We start from the raw sequence: 14674 nt of genomic DNA, 5'->3' as shown, positions 1-14674 counted from the left end.
GGGGTATGGGGAGAAGGCTGGGACGGGGTACTGATTGAGAATGATCAGCCATGATCATATTGAATGGTGGTGCTGGCTTGAAGGGCCGAATGGCCTACTCCTGCACCTATTGTCTATTGTCTATATCTGCCTCCACCACCATCTTTGGCAATGCGTTCCAGGCCCCCACTACACTCTGTGTAAAAAAAAAAAAAGCTTGCCCCACACATCTCCATTAAACTTTCCCCCTCTAACCTTACAGCCATGTCCTCTAGTGTTGGATATTGAAGAAATGTTCTGACTGTCTACCCTATCTCTGGCTCACATAATTTTATCAACTCCGGGTCAAAGCTGGACATGTGAGGCATCAGCACTATCAGCTGCACCACTTTGCTCCCTTTCATCGGGGCTTTGGGATCTGCCCCGCAAACAAGCAGATGTGCCAAGTTCATGAGAAAGATATGACCTTTTTTCTTTCTAAACATATATACGAATTTCCAGCATAGCATGAAATGTGTTCATCTGTTTGCTTTGACTTGAATTGAATGCCTGGTCGTGGCAGCAGTTCTGGGTATTTTTGACAAAAGGACTGATTCAAAATTAAATATGATGAAATAAATACTATTCCCCCATTCCTCATTTTGGTTTTATTAATACTTTAGGATTTTGGCTCACGTGAGCCCACAGAAAAAGATAGTACCAATAACATTGCCCGATACATTGGCATGTTGGACTCTTGGTATGAGCGCAACATTCTAGACTTGCAGACCTTACCAACAACTCTTCTTTGCCAGGTAAGCATAGATGGCCTGGGATTGTGCCGTTAACCTTAAAATTACTTGTTATTTTCAAGTTTTACTTTCTTTGCTCTCTCTCTTTCTCCATTTGCCTTCATCATCCATTCAAAGGAAGTCAATTTACTTTCTGCCCGTTTTCTCTAGACTAGCTATTTACTTATAGTTAAAGAGAAATGGATGAAGGAATTTATCTGCAGTGACAAGGCAATAGTTTATGTAAGAAATGTAATACAAATCTGAGGTCGCGGGAAGAACTTACAAACTTACAAACTGGATCGAACCCAGGTCTCTGGTGCTGAGAGGCAGCAACTCTACTACTGCGTCACTATGCTGCCTTTAAGTGGAAAAAGAAAAGGTTAACTTTTCAAGTCACAAAACCTTCATCAGGGCGGCACGGTGGCGCAGCGGTAGAGTTGCTGCCTTACAGCGCCAAAGACCTGGGTCCAATCCTGACTATGGGTGCTGTCTGTACAGAGTTTGTACATTCTCCCCGTGACCGGGTGCTCTGGTTTCGTCCTGGACAGGTTTGTAGGTTAATTTGGCTTTGGTAATTGTAAATTGTCCCCAGTGTGTGGAGATTGTTGGGCCTGTTTCCGTGCTGTGTCGCTAAACAAAACTACACTAAAAGAGGAAGAGGAACAAGTTGGCCACGAGAGTAGAGAAGGGAAGAGAGTAATAGATTTCTCTAATCAGGGATCAAGTTAAAATAAGATGAAGCTTCTTTGTATAATTTGTTGCTGATATGTACAATCTGTGTAATCTGTGAGAAAACAATTTGTAAGTCTAGTTTCCTGTTGATCCCAGTTGGAGACTGGGCAAATACTGAACAAACTGTACAACACTGATGTAACACAAACTCTGATTGTTGCATCCCACAAAACTGGTTTATCCACCATGAGCACGGAATTGCTCCTAGAAAGTGTGCAAAATGTGAATTGAAAGGGAAAGCAGGCAAGTAAAAAATTGGGATCAGTTGAAATTAAATTACGAACAATGATGATAAAAAAATAAAGTTGTGAAAACTGCAACAGAGGTGGAACTAGGGAGATAAGAAGAATTAACGAGATTATCTTATCTTAACATCATGTCTGGAACAGACATTGTGGGCCGAAGTTCCTGTGCTGTACTTGTGAATCTGTGAAGAACAGTTCCGACCTGACACGTCACCTATTCCTTTCCTCCAGAGATGCTGCCCAACCCGTTGTGTTACTCCAGCATTTTGTGTCTATCTCCGGTATAAACCAGCATCTGCAGTTCCTTCCAACATACTGGATTTTTCTTAAGTTCATATCATGGCTGATCTATCTTTCCCTCTCAACCCCATTCTCCTGCTTTCTCCCCATAATCTCTGACACCCTTACTAATCAAGAATCTGCCAATCTCTGCCTTAGGAATATCCATTGACTGCCTCCACCGCCATCTGTGGCAATGAAACCTACAGATTCACCACCCTGTGAATTGTTCTATGTTTTATATGGGCAATAAGGAGAAACACAATTAAGGCAGAATGGATGCCTATTTTTTGAAATGTGGGTAGACACAAAATGGTGGAGTAACTCAGCGGGTCAGGCAGCATCTCAGGAGAGAAGGAATGGGTGACGTTTCGGGTCGAGACCCTTTGTCAAACTGACTATTACCCTGGAGATGTTTTCTGAATTATTAATAAACATAATTTATTATGAACTAAGCCTTTTCTGATGAATATTACTGCTACCATATGATTCTTGTCTGTTCTCGGTAGGAGCCTTCCAAGCCAGAAAACGCTTCAGCTGAGAGGCTGCCAGAGAGGCTTCCCATCATGGGTGACCTGATTCTTTATTACTGTCGAAATGCCGCTCGCCCAGTGTTAATCCAGCTTTACCAAGCAGAGGTAAATGTACAATCTGCACTGTTTGCCCGGGACTTAGTGAGGTGAAAATCCATAATCACACTAGCACTGTTATCAATGGTTCGTTATTGTCACATCTGCACTGCACAGTGCAATTCTTTTTATGTGCTCTCCAAACAGATCAGATAGACCATACATAAATATAATTAAATAAACATGCGTGAGTCACCATATTTTGGTGCCATTCACAAAAGTCCAGTGTCCAGTCCACGTGCTGGATGTACTGGAGCAGCTCCCGATCCAGGTAGGCCCCAGGCTGCTGCAGGACCTCCTCCGTCACCCTCGACTGGCTCAGCCCGCGAACCGACGTACCTCTCCTCGCCCGTGTCCCGGGGGCATCTCCTGCAGCCGACCTTGAAGGCAATACCCCGGTCCCTCTCCTACTGGCCTACTCCTCGCGGTTGCCTCCTCCTCGGCTCTCCGGTCTAGGGGGCCGAGCTTGGCGGCTTCCGAGCTTGAGGGCCTGAAGGCAGCGGCAAACCAGGCCTGCTGTTTGTCTCTCTCAGTGTGTAAACGGAACCAAAGTACGCAGCCAGCTACATTCCGTATATCCGTTTCTGAGGTTTACACATTATATTCTGGTGGTGTATCTTTCAGGAAATCTTTATTCTTTTATTCAGTGTGAAGTGATTTATTTTTATTAATGCCCAGACTTGCATTCTATACTCTGTATCTTTCCCTTTGCTCTATCTATTGTATTTGAGTTTGAACTGAGTTTATTTGTCTATGGTCTATCTGATCGGTTTGGATAGCATGGCAAACAAAGCTTCTCACTGCATCCCAGTACATGTTATAATAATGAATCGCAACCTAAAAAAAAAGTCAGGCTTTTGTTTCAATTGGAAGTTCCTAAGATATTTGTATGAATTTTTATATTTTAAATTATTTTTTTAGAGATACAGTGCAGAAACAGGCCCTTCGGCCCACCGAGTCCGCGCCGCCCAGCGATCCCCGCACATTAACACTATCCTACACACACTAGGGACAATTTTTACATTTACCCAGTCAATTAACCTACATACCTGTACGTCTTTGGAGTGTGGGAGGAAACCGAAGGCCTCGGAGAAAACCCACGCAGGTCACGGGGAGAACGTACAAACTCCGTAATCAGGATCGAACCTGAGTCTCCGGCGCTGCATTCGCTGTAAGGCAGCAACTCTACTGCTGCGCCACCGTGCCGCTCAAATAACGTCTATGGCTTTTGTTGAACTGCTTGCCTGAACCACAGTGTCTAAAGTACACTCCATTGTCACTAATCAAGAAATGGACTTGTGGAATAAAAAGATGGCCACCCCATTAGTGCAAGGTTATGGATGTTTTGGAGAGGGTGCAGAAGAGGGCAGCACAGTGGCGCAGTGGTAGAGCTACTGTCTTACAGCTCCAGATTCCTGTCTACAGGTGCTGTCTGTACAGAATTTGTACGTTCGCCCCATGACCGCGTGGGTTTTCTCAGGGTGCTCCGATTTCCTCCCACACTCCAAAGATGTTCAAGTTTGTAGGTTAATTGGCTTCAGTAAAATTGTAAATTTGTCCCGAGTGTGTAGGATAGTTTAGTACATGCAGTGATTTCTGGTCGGTGCGAATTCGGTGGCCTGAAAGGCTTGATTCCGTGCTGCATCTCTAAAGTCTAAAGTTTACCAGAAAGCTGCCTTTATTATGAGGTCTTAGCTACGAGGAGAGTTTGGACAAACGGGATTGTTTTCTTTGGAATGCCAGAAGTTGCAGGGAGAGATGATAGAAGAATATAACATTATGAGAGGCAAGACAGTCAAAACCTCTTCCCCAAGATGGAAGTATCAAATACTAGAGGGCATAGCTTTACGGTGAGAGGGCAAAGCTTTAGTGAGAGGGGCAAAGCTTAATGGAGACGTTTGGGGCAAGTGTTTTTTACACTGGGTGGTGAGTGCCTGGCATGTGCTGGTGGTGGAGGCAGATATGATAATGGCAATTAAGAGACTATTAGATAAGTACCTGTGTACTTACAAGTACAGTAGAGGGATATGACAAAATGCTGGAGTAACTCAGCAGGTCAAGCAGCATCTAGGAGCGAGGGAATGGGTGACGTTTCGGGTCATGTTTAGAGGGATATGGATCACTTGCAGGCAGATGAGATTAGTTTACCTTGGCATCAAGGTTGGCGCAGACATTGTGGGCCGAAGGTTCTGTTCTGTGCTGTACTGTTCTATGTTCAAATGTATTATCTCCATGAACTATATTGGCTGCAGTGAGCCAACACCAGTTCTGTCCCTTTCTTCTTCTTGTATCAGGAGCAATGAAACAGGCCGACAACTGGGTCAATATCAGGCCTATAACTGAGTACGGGTGAGTTCTCCCCTTGATGGATTCAGGGTATTCCACAACAGCAATAGTGGCGTTTATGAGTCTTTTCGATAAGTGCATGGATATGCAGGGAATGGAAGGGCATGGATCATGTGCAGACAGATGAGACAGTCTGAAGAAGGATCTCGACCCGAAACGTCACCCATTCCTTCTCTCCTAAGATGCTGCCTGACCTGCTGAGTTACTCCAGCATTTTGTGAATAAATACCTTCGATTTGTACCAGCATCTGGAGTTATTGTCTTATACTTAATTTATCTTGGCCTCATGTGTGGCACAGCGTCCGTTGTCAGGATTGAACCCGGGTCTCTGGCGCTGTAAGGCAGCAACTCTACCACTGCGCCACTGGGCTGCCTACCATAGAAGGGTAGAACGTTCCCCTCCCCGTGCCTCAAATGATAATCACCTGAAATAGGTTATCTCTAAAGTAACTTAAGCTACATACTGCACTGTAGTCACTGAACGGATATGAAAACTCCTGCCATTATTTCCTGTTTTTCTTCTTAGAAATTGGGTTTGCCGGATAAATTACTTCATAGCCAATGGTACTTCCCCATCTAAAATGATAAATGACTAATCACTTTATTTTAGTTCATAAAAGGGCATTAAAACTTTGATTCAACACGTTATTATCATGCACAAATTAATCAGCTAATCAAAGCCATCCAAACTGTTCGTGTGTAGTGTGTAGGGAGGATAGTGTGTATAGAATAGTGTGTTGGAAAGAACTACAGATGCTAGTTTACACCAACAAAAAAAATGCTGGAGTAACTCAACGAGTCAGGCAGCATCTCTGGAGAAAAGAAAAAAGGTGACATTTTGGGCTGTGACCCTTCTTCAGACTGCAAGTCAGGAGAGAGGGAAACTAGAGGTATGAAAAGGTACAAAACAAATCAAAGCCAGCACTAAAACCAAAGCCAATGACCAAGGAAAGGTCGAGTCCACAATGGTTCATCTTCGTTATTCTACAGCCAACAATGGACCGTTGAGGGCTCCGCCTTTCCTTGGACATTGGTACTGGCTTTGATTTGGTCTGTACCTTTACGTACTTCTAGTTTCCCTCTCGCCTGACTCTCAGTCTGAAGAAGAGTCACGACCCAAAACTTTACCTCTTCCTTTCCTCCAGAGATGCTGCCTGTCGCGCTGAACTACTGCAGCACTTTGTGTCTATCACCTGTTATTCAATAGTGCTGGAGAAACTTAGTAGGTCAGCCTGCATCTGTGGAGGAAATAGACAGACAACATTTCAGGCTTGTACCCATCTTCACATCCGAAACGTCGCCTGTTCATTGCCTCTACAGATGCTGCCTGACCCGCTGAGTTCCTCCGGCACTCTGTAATTGCTCAAGATTCTAGCATCTGCAGTTCCTTGTGTCTCCATTATTCCAAAGTATATCCATTGAAGACTTACAATGCACATGATTTAAACATTCAGTCTATGTCCTGACAATGTTTGTGATACTTGACTTTTTGCAAAGGCAAGTCAGAGAAAATATTGCTTCCAAGCTTAAAGTATAGAAATAATTCAGATGCATTACGTCTTCTTTTGACAGTTAACTCTGGCTGGTGGAGAGAAGAGATCGGAGGTTTTCGTTTATTCCCTCGAGCTTGGACAATCTGCCGCTACAAGAGCTATTAAAGCCTCAGGTACGCTTTATTTTCTGTGATGTTCAGACGAAATGTCTCCCATTATTTTTGCAGAAAGACCAATATGTTCCTTTGGAAGGTGAGTGTTAGCAGTTCTTTGACACAGAACCCTCGTTGGAGTTGCACTGAGCTCCAGTTGGAAGTTTGAATGGACACATGTCTGTCTTAAAAGACTGTCAGATGTAAAGGGCGGCACTGTAGCACAGCGGTGGAGTTGCTGCCTTACAGTGCCAGAGACCCAGGTTCGATGCTGACTATGGGGGCTGCCTGTACGGAGTTTGTACGTTCTCCCTGTGACCGCACAGGTTATCTCCGTGTGCTCCAGTTTCTTGCCGCATTCCAAAGATCCGCAGGTTTGTAGGTTAATTAGCATCTGTAAATTCTAAATTGTCCCTAGCGTTTAGAATAGATCTAGTGTACGAGGATCCCTGGTCAATGCTGTATCTCTAAAACTACAGTGAAAACCATGACAATCACCATCCTGTCACCAACTAACAGCGGTCCTGAGGTACCTCATGGGAGACCCTCGGACTATCTTTTATCAGACTTTACTGAACGCTATTTTACACTAGACTCTATCCCATTTATTCTGTATCTGTACACTGTGGACAGATTAATTGTATTTTCACTGACTGGATAGCAGTGAAAAAAGCTTTTCACTGTACCTTGGTACAAGTAACAATAGAAAACTAAACTAAACAATAATCAAATTTTGCTGCACGAAGAGAAAAAAAATTTGCTTAATTTTTAATGTTACTGGTAACTTTTAAATGCAAATATTCATTTTAATGTGCTGATACAATATTTGTAGTTTGTTTCATAAAAACATGAATTCTTCATAGGATATTTTCACAAATAGCCGAAAATGCAGAAGTTTAATTTATCTTGAACTTTGCTGTAAAAAGTATTTAACTATGTATATTCTGGCTTCTGACTAACCAGAATTCTTATTTGAGTTTAAGCCTTGATTCATTTTGTAAATGGATGGAACTATAGAATTCACATTTTCTCAAATAGCTGGAAATGTAGAACTTAAAATAATTCTGAACTGTGCCGTAACGTTTATTTCACAATGTACAGTTGGGGTCATGTTCATACAGCATGGGAAAAAGGCACTTAGGCCCAATTTGCCCACACCTGCCAACATGTCCCATCTACACTAGTCTCACCTGCCTGTGTTTGGCCCATATCCCTCTACACCTGTTCTCTCCATGAACCTGTCTAAATGTTTCTTAAACATCTGCCAAACCAGAATTTGAATTTAGTTTAAGGCTGATTCAGTTGTCTCAGTTCAAAAGGGGGAATTTTGTGCTGTGTTGAAACCAACGATCTATAATGCAGCTGGCTGTAACTGTACAGAAACGATGAGGTAACACCACACTCTTATTTCATTTCCATGCCAACTTTGTTCCCTGCATTGATTTAATCATTGTAACTTCCTGAATGTTGAAATACTGGCTAAGAGTGGGTTCATGGTCATCCTGTGGGGAGATCTGAACACTGAAAGATTTTATTGTTTAAACTGTGTGGTTAGAAATGGATGAAAAACAACTACGCAGGTTTGTGCTGATGTGATTTGCTGACCTGCATTTAATTTAATTCTTGTTTGTTTGTAAACAATGTAGGTCCAGGATGTAAAAGGCTTGGGATTGATGGTGACAGAGAAGCAGTACCATTAGCTCTGCAGATTGCCTACTGCAAGGTATGCGACGATATTCTGACCTCGGGTACTGTCTGTGTGGAGTTTGCATGTTCTCCCTGTGACCACATGGGTTTTCTCCGGCTGCTCCTGTCTCCTCCCATATCCCAAAGACGTGCAGGTTTGCAGGTTAATTGTCCCCTGTAAAATTGCCCCTAAAGTGTCAGGAGTGGATAAGAAAGTGTGATAAAATAGCGTGAACAGGTGATCAATGGTCGGCATGGAATCCGTAGACCAAAGGGCTTGCTTCCTTGCTGGAACTCTAAACTAAACAATTGAGAAACAGAGTAAAATGCAAAGTGCTGGAGTAACTTAGTGGGAAGACAGTATCTGTGGATGGAATGGACAGGAGACATTTCGGGTTGAGACCCTTCATCAGATTGAGAAACGGAGGAAATGAGCTAACTCAGGAAGCAAGGTATGATGTCAAATTGGAAAAAAGGCACACAACATCAAAATTGGCGGTAGGCTGGAAAATGGAAGATATTTTAGAAATCTGCAAGCTATGACTAAGAAACAGAGGGATAACCCTGAATATGAGAATGCACATGAAAGGAATAGAGGCCGAGGCTTTAGATGCTGCTACAGGTACATAAAAGGGAAGAATGCAGCTGGAGTAATACTGGACAATGAAATGTACAGGAAATTTAAGTCCAATGAGGATGCCATCTCTCTTGCACTACCATCGTCTCTGGATCACCTTGACTATAAGGTCGACCATGATAGACACAAAATGCTGGAGTAACACAACGGGTCAAGCAGCCTCTGCAGAAAATGGATGGGTGATGTTTCGGGTTGAGACCCTTCTTCAGACTGATTATAGAGGAAACCTCCCTCCCCTCTCCACCCATCTTGCCCTTCCCCTCCCCCCCCCCCCCCCCCCCCCCCACACCTCTTCCTCCAATAAAAATCAATTAACTAGTTCCACAGTTCACAACTTCTTGGCCACACCTGCCCAACCAACAGTCAACCTATCAGGGAACCTCCTTTGCTGAGGTTATCTACTACCAGCCCCAATTTGTCCCGTTTTTATCCTTTGTTCCCAAATGTTTTCCCCCGCGCTCTATACTACAATGTCTGAAGAAGGGTCCCGACCCGAAACATCACCTATCCATTTTCTCCAGAAATGCTGCTTGAACCGCTGTGTTACTCCAGCATTTTGTGTCTATCTTTGGTATAAACCAGCATCTACAGTTTCTCTTTAACACAATAAGATCACCCTGATAGGCTGCCAGTCATTGAGCACAGCTCTGCCTTTGAAACTGTAATACCGATTAAGCTCATCCGTAAACTTCCGCACTTTGACCGTGGGATCTTCATCTTCACTTGGCTTCTTGACTTTGTGACAGAACTTATTCAGTTTGAATTGGTCATAGAATCTTCCTCACCCTGACACTCAACGCTGGCACTCCTCAAGGCAGTGTGATCAGTCCCTTGTTTTACTCTCCGCACACCCATAACTGCATGGCCAAGTTCAGTGCCAACTCAATCTCTTGGTTTGCCAACCAAAAGGACCTGGGCAGATCAAGTACCCTGGATGTAGTGGCCTGCATCCCCAAATCTTAACAGAAAAGGGTGGTGACAACAGTTGATCCGGACATTGCAAAATCCAGTAAATTCTGGGAAAGTCATGGCAGATTGGGGAAGCATAAGAGTTTTATTCATGAAAGGAGGGATGAAGAAATCAGGAACCTAATGCCAGTCTAACTGTCAACATTGATAAACTGTTGGAAACCACTTCAAGGAAGTCCTGGCAGGGCTTTTTGCAAATCATCGCACAATAAGCAAATTAATTCTGGTTTTATTAAAGGGAAATCATGTTTGATAAATTGTTGCAATTATCAGGAAGCATAAGGGCCAAGCAGTGGATAAAGTGTGGATGGATCTTCAAAGCACATTCAGTGAGGTGCCATATAGAATTTAACTGCACTGTCAGAGTTATTTTCCTTGGGTCTGATACAGTATATGATTATGGAGCATGGGTTGATTAATGAATAAAAAATAGTGGAAGGAACATTGAGAAATTATCCAGTTCTTTAGCTGTGATTAAAATGTTGAAATATTATGGAGGCTCGAATCTCAAATATTAACTATCTTTGTCATTGAGTTATTCTGAGATTGTTTATTATTGATTTTGCACAAATACATTTAGGTTTCGGTTTATTTTTGTCACGCGTACCGAGGTACAGTGGAAAGCTTTGTTTTGCATGCTATCCAATGAAATCTGATAATATCATGCACAGTTAGAATTAAGCCGAACTCAAGTACAATAGGTAGAGCAAAGGAAAAGATAGAGTGCAGAGTATAGTTCTCTGAGGAAGAGATGAGTAGATAGTGGCCTTTGTGCCGATGATACAAAGATAAGCGAGTTGTGAAAAGGTACAAAAGGTCTGCAGAGAGATATTGATAGCTCGAGAGAATGGAACATGGAATACATTATGGGAAAATGCGGCCATTTACAATAGACAAAAGGTGCAGGAGTAGGCCATTCGGCCCTTCAGGCCGGTACTTCGAGCCAGTACCATTTATCATGGTAACAGTAGGAAGAATAAAATGCAGAGTATTATTTGACAGTGGAGCAGCAATAAAATGTTGCTATGTTCAAATAAATCCCCCCAGTGAAAGGTGACGGAGTATTAAAGTAGGAAAGTTTTCCTATTGCTGTAAAGGGTGGTAGTTAGGCCACAGAAGGACTACTGCACACGGTTTTAATCACCTTTTGTTAAGGAGAGAGATGCTTGCACTAAAGCAGATCACTTGGATGATTTATGTGATAAGCTATTGATCCACGAGTGAAGGTTGTGCAGTAAAACTCTATAAATGTTTTGTCTAGTTTAGTTTATTGTCACGTGTACCGAGGTACAGTGAAAAGCTTTTTGTTGCGTGCTAACCAGTCAGCGGAAAGACCATACATGATTACAATCTGATCGCCCACATGATAAAGAGAATAACGTTTAGTGCAAGATAAAGTCTGATAAAGGATAGTCCGAGGGTCTCCAATGACAACTGTTTAGTTGGTGATAGGATAATAATTGTCATGATGTTGCCTGATAACAGCTGGGAAGAAACTCTCTCTAAATCTGGATGTGTGCGTTTTCACATTTCTGTACTTCTTGCCTGATGGAAGAGGAGAGAAGAGGGAATGAGCAAGGTGAGACTCATTATTGATTATACTGCTGGCCTAGCCAATGCAACATGAAGTGTAGATGGAGTCAATTGAAGGGAGGTTGGTTTGTGTGATGGTCTGGGCTGCGTCCACAATTCTCTGCATTCTATTGCGTTCTTGGGCGGAGCTGTTCCCAAACCATGCTGTGGTGCATCCCGTTAAAACACCCTTGGTTTTAAGAAGATTGAGAGGTGATCTTCATCTGAGTGGGCTTAACAGGACAAAAGAGGAGAAGATGGAGACTCTGGAAGATCATAATTAAATAAAGAGGAATTTCTCCCTCTTGGTATTCTCCACTCCAGAGACCTAAGGCCTAGATATTAACTGTATTAGATGTTAAGTCTATTAACGAGTCGTGTCACAAGGAGCGGACAGCAAAATGGAGTTGATCTGATGAGTGAAGATCTCTCTGGTTGGTGTTGGAGGCACATTGCTAGTTGCTATTTCTTATTTTCCCACGTGATTTAGTGTTACCATTTTAATAATTGAGTATAGTAAGATAACGCTATAATTTTCAGAAAAATCTTGCTCTAGAATTCAAACAGACAGGAAAAGTTTTTAGAGGCACTGAAAGTTTAGCTGAAAGATTCTATTGAGATGATTTGGAGCTCTTATAGGGAGTGATAGAGACATGCAGCATGGAAACGGGCCCTTCGGCCCAACTTGCCCATACCAACCTAGATGGCCCCATCCACACCAGTCCCATCTGTATACGTTTGGCATATCTCCCCTTAAACTTTTCCTATCCATGTAAAAATCTCCAAACATCTTTCAATTGTTGTTATAGTCCCTGCCTCAACCCCCTCTAGCACAAAAAACTGGAGTAACTCAGTGGGACAGGCAGCATCTCTGGAGAGAAGAAATGGGTGATGTTTCAGGTCTGAAGAAGGGTCTCGACCCGAAACATCATCCATTCCTTCTCTCCAGAGATGCTGCCTGTCCAGCTGAGTTACTCCAGCTTTTTGTGTCTATCTTCGTTTTAAACCAGCATCTGCAATTCCTTCCTACGCCCTCTGGCAGCTTGTTCTATATACACCCATAACTGTGTGAAAAAGTTGTTCCTCAGGTTCCTATTAAATCTTCCCCCTCTCCACTTAAACCTATGTCCTCTTGCTCTTGATTCCCCTATTCTGAGTAGAAGATTCTGTGCATTTGCCCTATCTATTCCCCTCATGATCTTACACACCTCTTTCAGATCACCCTTCTGCCTCCTGCGCTCCAAGGAATAAAGTCCTAGCCTGCCCAACCTTTCCCTACAGCACATGCCCTGAAATCTCAGCAACATCCTCGTAAATCATCTCTGCACGCTTTGCAGCTGAACATGAGCAGCCATGATGCTGTTCATGTTACTGTGCAGTTCAATGGCATGGCAAGAGCAGTGCAGGACAAAGGTACTATTGAGATATAAATTTGCTTATCTCTACAATACAATACAATACAATACAATATATCTTTATTGTCATTGTACAGCGGTACGAGATTGGGAATGCGCCTCCCATACGATGCAATAATTTAATTAATTTAAACAACAACAACCCAACGAAACAAATTGTAACAGTTTTAAGACAGAATAAAGTGCAAGTAGGTCTGTGCCGGTTCACTGTGCGATGTGACCATCCGGCTCAGCAGGACCGGTTCATAGCAGCTATGGCCCTGGGGATGAAGCTGTTCCTGAGTCTGGAGGTGCGGGCATAGAAGGCCTTGTATCGTCTGCCTGATGGAAGGAGTTCGAACAGACTGTTGCAGGGGTGTGAAGAGTCTTTGTGGATGCTGGTGGCTTTTCTGAGGCATCGTGTGTTGTAGATGCCCTCCAAGGCTGGTAGCTGTGTTCCGATGGTCCTCTGAGCTCTATGGACTACCCGCTGAAGAGCTTTCCTTTCTGCCTCCGTGCAGCTGAGGTACCACACAGGGATGCCATGTGTTAGGATGCTCTCTATGGTGCAGCGGTAGAAGGTCGTCAGCAGCTGTTGGGGTAGACCAGACTTTTTCAGTGTTCTTAGGTAGAACAGTCGTTGCTGTGCCTTCTTGACCAGCGCAGCAGTGTTATTGGACCATGTTAGGTCCTCCGAAATGTGAGTGCTCAGAAACTTGAAGCTGGACACTCTCTCCACACTGTCCCCGTTGATAGAGATCGGGGCGTATTCCCCGTTATGTGACCTACGGAAGTTGATGATCAGCTCCTTGGTCTTGGTGGTATTTAGGGACTGGTTGTTATCCGAGCACCGGTCCGCCAGGTTCTGCACCTCCGCTCTGTATTTTGCTTCATCACCGTTGGTGATAAGCCCGATCACCGTTGTGTCGTTTGCAAACTTGACAATGGTGTTGGTGTCGAATGCAGGAACACAGTCGTGTGTGAAGAGGGAGTAGAGCATGGGGCTCAGAACACAGCCCTGTGGTGTGCCGGTACTCAGGGTGATAGTGGAGGACTGGTGCGGGCCCATTCTCACTGCCTGCGGTCGCTCCAGCAGGAAGTCCAGGATCCAGTCACATAATGACGAGCTGAGGCCTAGTTGGTGGAGTTTGGTGATGAGCTTGGTGGGGATGACCGTGTTGAAGGCAGAGCTATAGTCAATGAATAGCATCCTCACATACGTGCCCTGTCTCTCCAGGTGAGTCAGGACAGTGTGAAGAGCCAGAGAGATGGCATCCTCTGTGGATCTATTTGCCCTGTATGCAGTGGAACTGTAAGAGTGGAACTGGTTTCATGGTTAAATTGTTCCTGTTTTCATGTAGTCCGTTTTGCAATGAGCATTTGCTGGCAATGCAGCTCCTGTTCACCAAACATCTATCTGTCTGAACAGCTAAAGACTGTAAATGCAACCAATTGAAGCTGTGGGTTTAAAATTAGAGTAATGTTTAATTATAACATCATTTGAGACTGCTAATTAACAAATATACTCACTTATCATGGTAATGAAAAGTAAGAAAGTGCTACACTGCACAAGGGTGGGGTGGCACAGTGGCATAGCAGTAGAGCTGCTGCCTCACGGCACCAAGATCTGGCTTCGATCTCGATTATGCAGAAGTTTGCATGTCCTCCCTGTGACTGCATGGGCTTTCTCCGGATGCTCCTGTTTCCACCCACATTACAAAGATGCTCAAGCTAGATAGAGCTCTTAATGATAGCGGAGTCAAGGGATATGGGGAGAAGGCAGGAACG

The 14674-nt window shown here is 43.7% G+C and overlaps 1 protein-coding gene across 1 annotated transcript in view; it reads left to right on the top strand.

Annotated features, from left to right (window-relative positions):
- The window catches only part of pik3r5 (phosphoinositide-3-kinase, regulatory subunit 5), a 104774-nt gene that overhangs the window by 77686 nt on the left and 12414 nt on the right, over positions 1-14674 (top strand). The window contains exons 12-15 of the mRNA XM_078400996.1: positions 642-773; positions 2518-2646; positions 6556-6649; positions 8275-8351. Coding sequence (XP_078257122.1) covers positions 642-773; positions 2518-2646; positions 6556-6649; positions 8275-8351 — 432 coding nt within the window. The remainder of the gene's footprint in view (positions 1-641; positions 774-2517; positions 2647-6555; positions 6650-8274; positions 8352-14674) is intronic.

Source organism: Rhinoraja longicauda, chromosome 6, assembly GCF_053455715.1.
Source record: "Rhinoraja longicauda isolate Sanriku21f chromosome 6, sRhiLon1.1, whole genome shotgun sequence".
Taxonomy (NCBI): domain Eukaryota; kingdom Metazoa; phylum Chordata; class Chondrichthyes; order Rajiformes; family Arhynchobatidae; genus Rhinoraja; species Rhinoraja longicauda.
The sequence above is the reverse complement of the archived record's forward strand: the minus strand, read 5'-3'. Positions and strand labels throughout refer to the sequence as shown.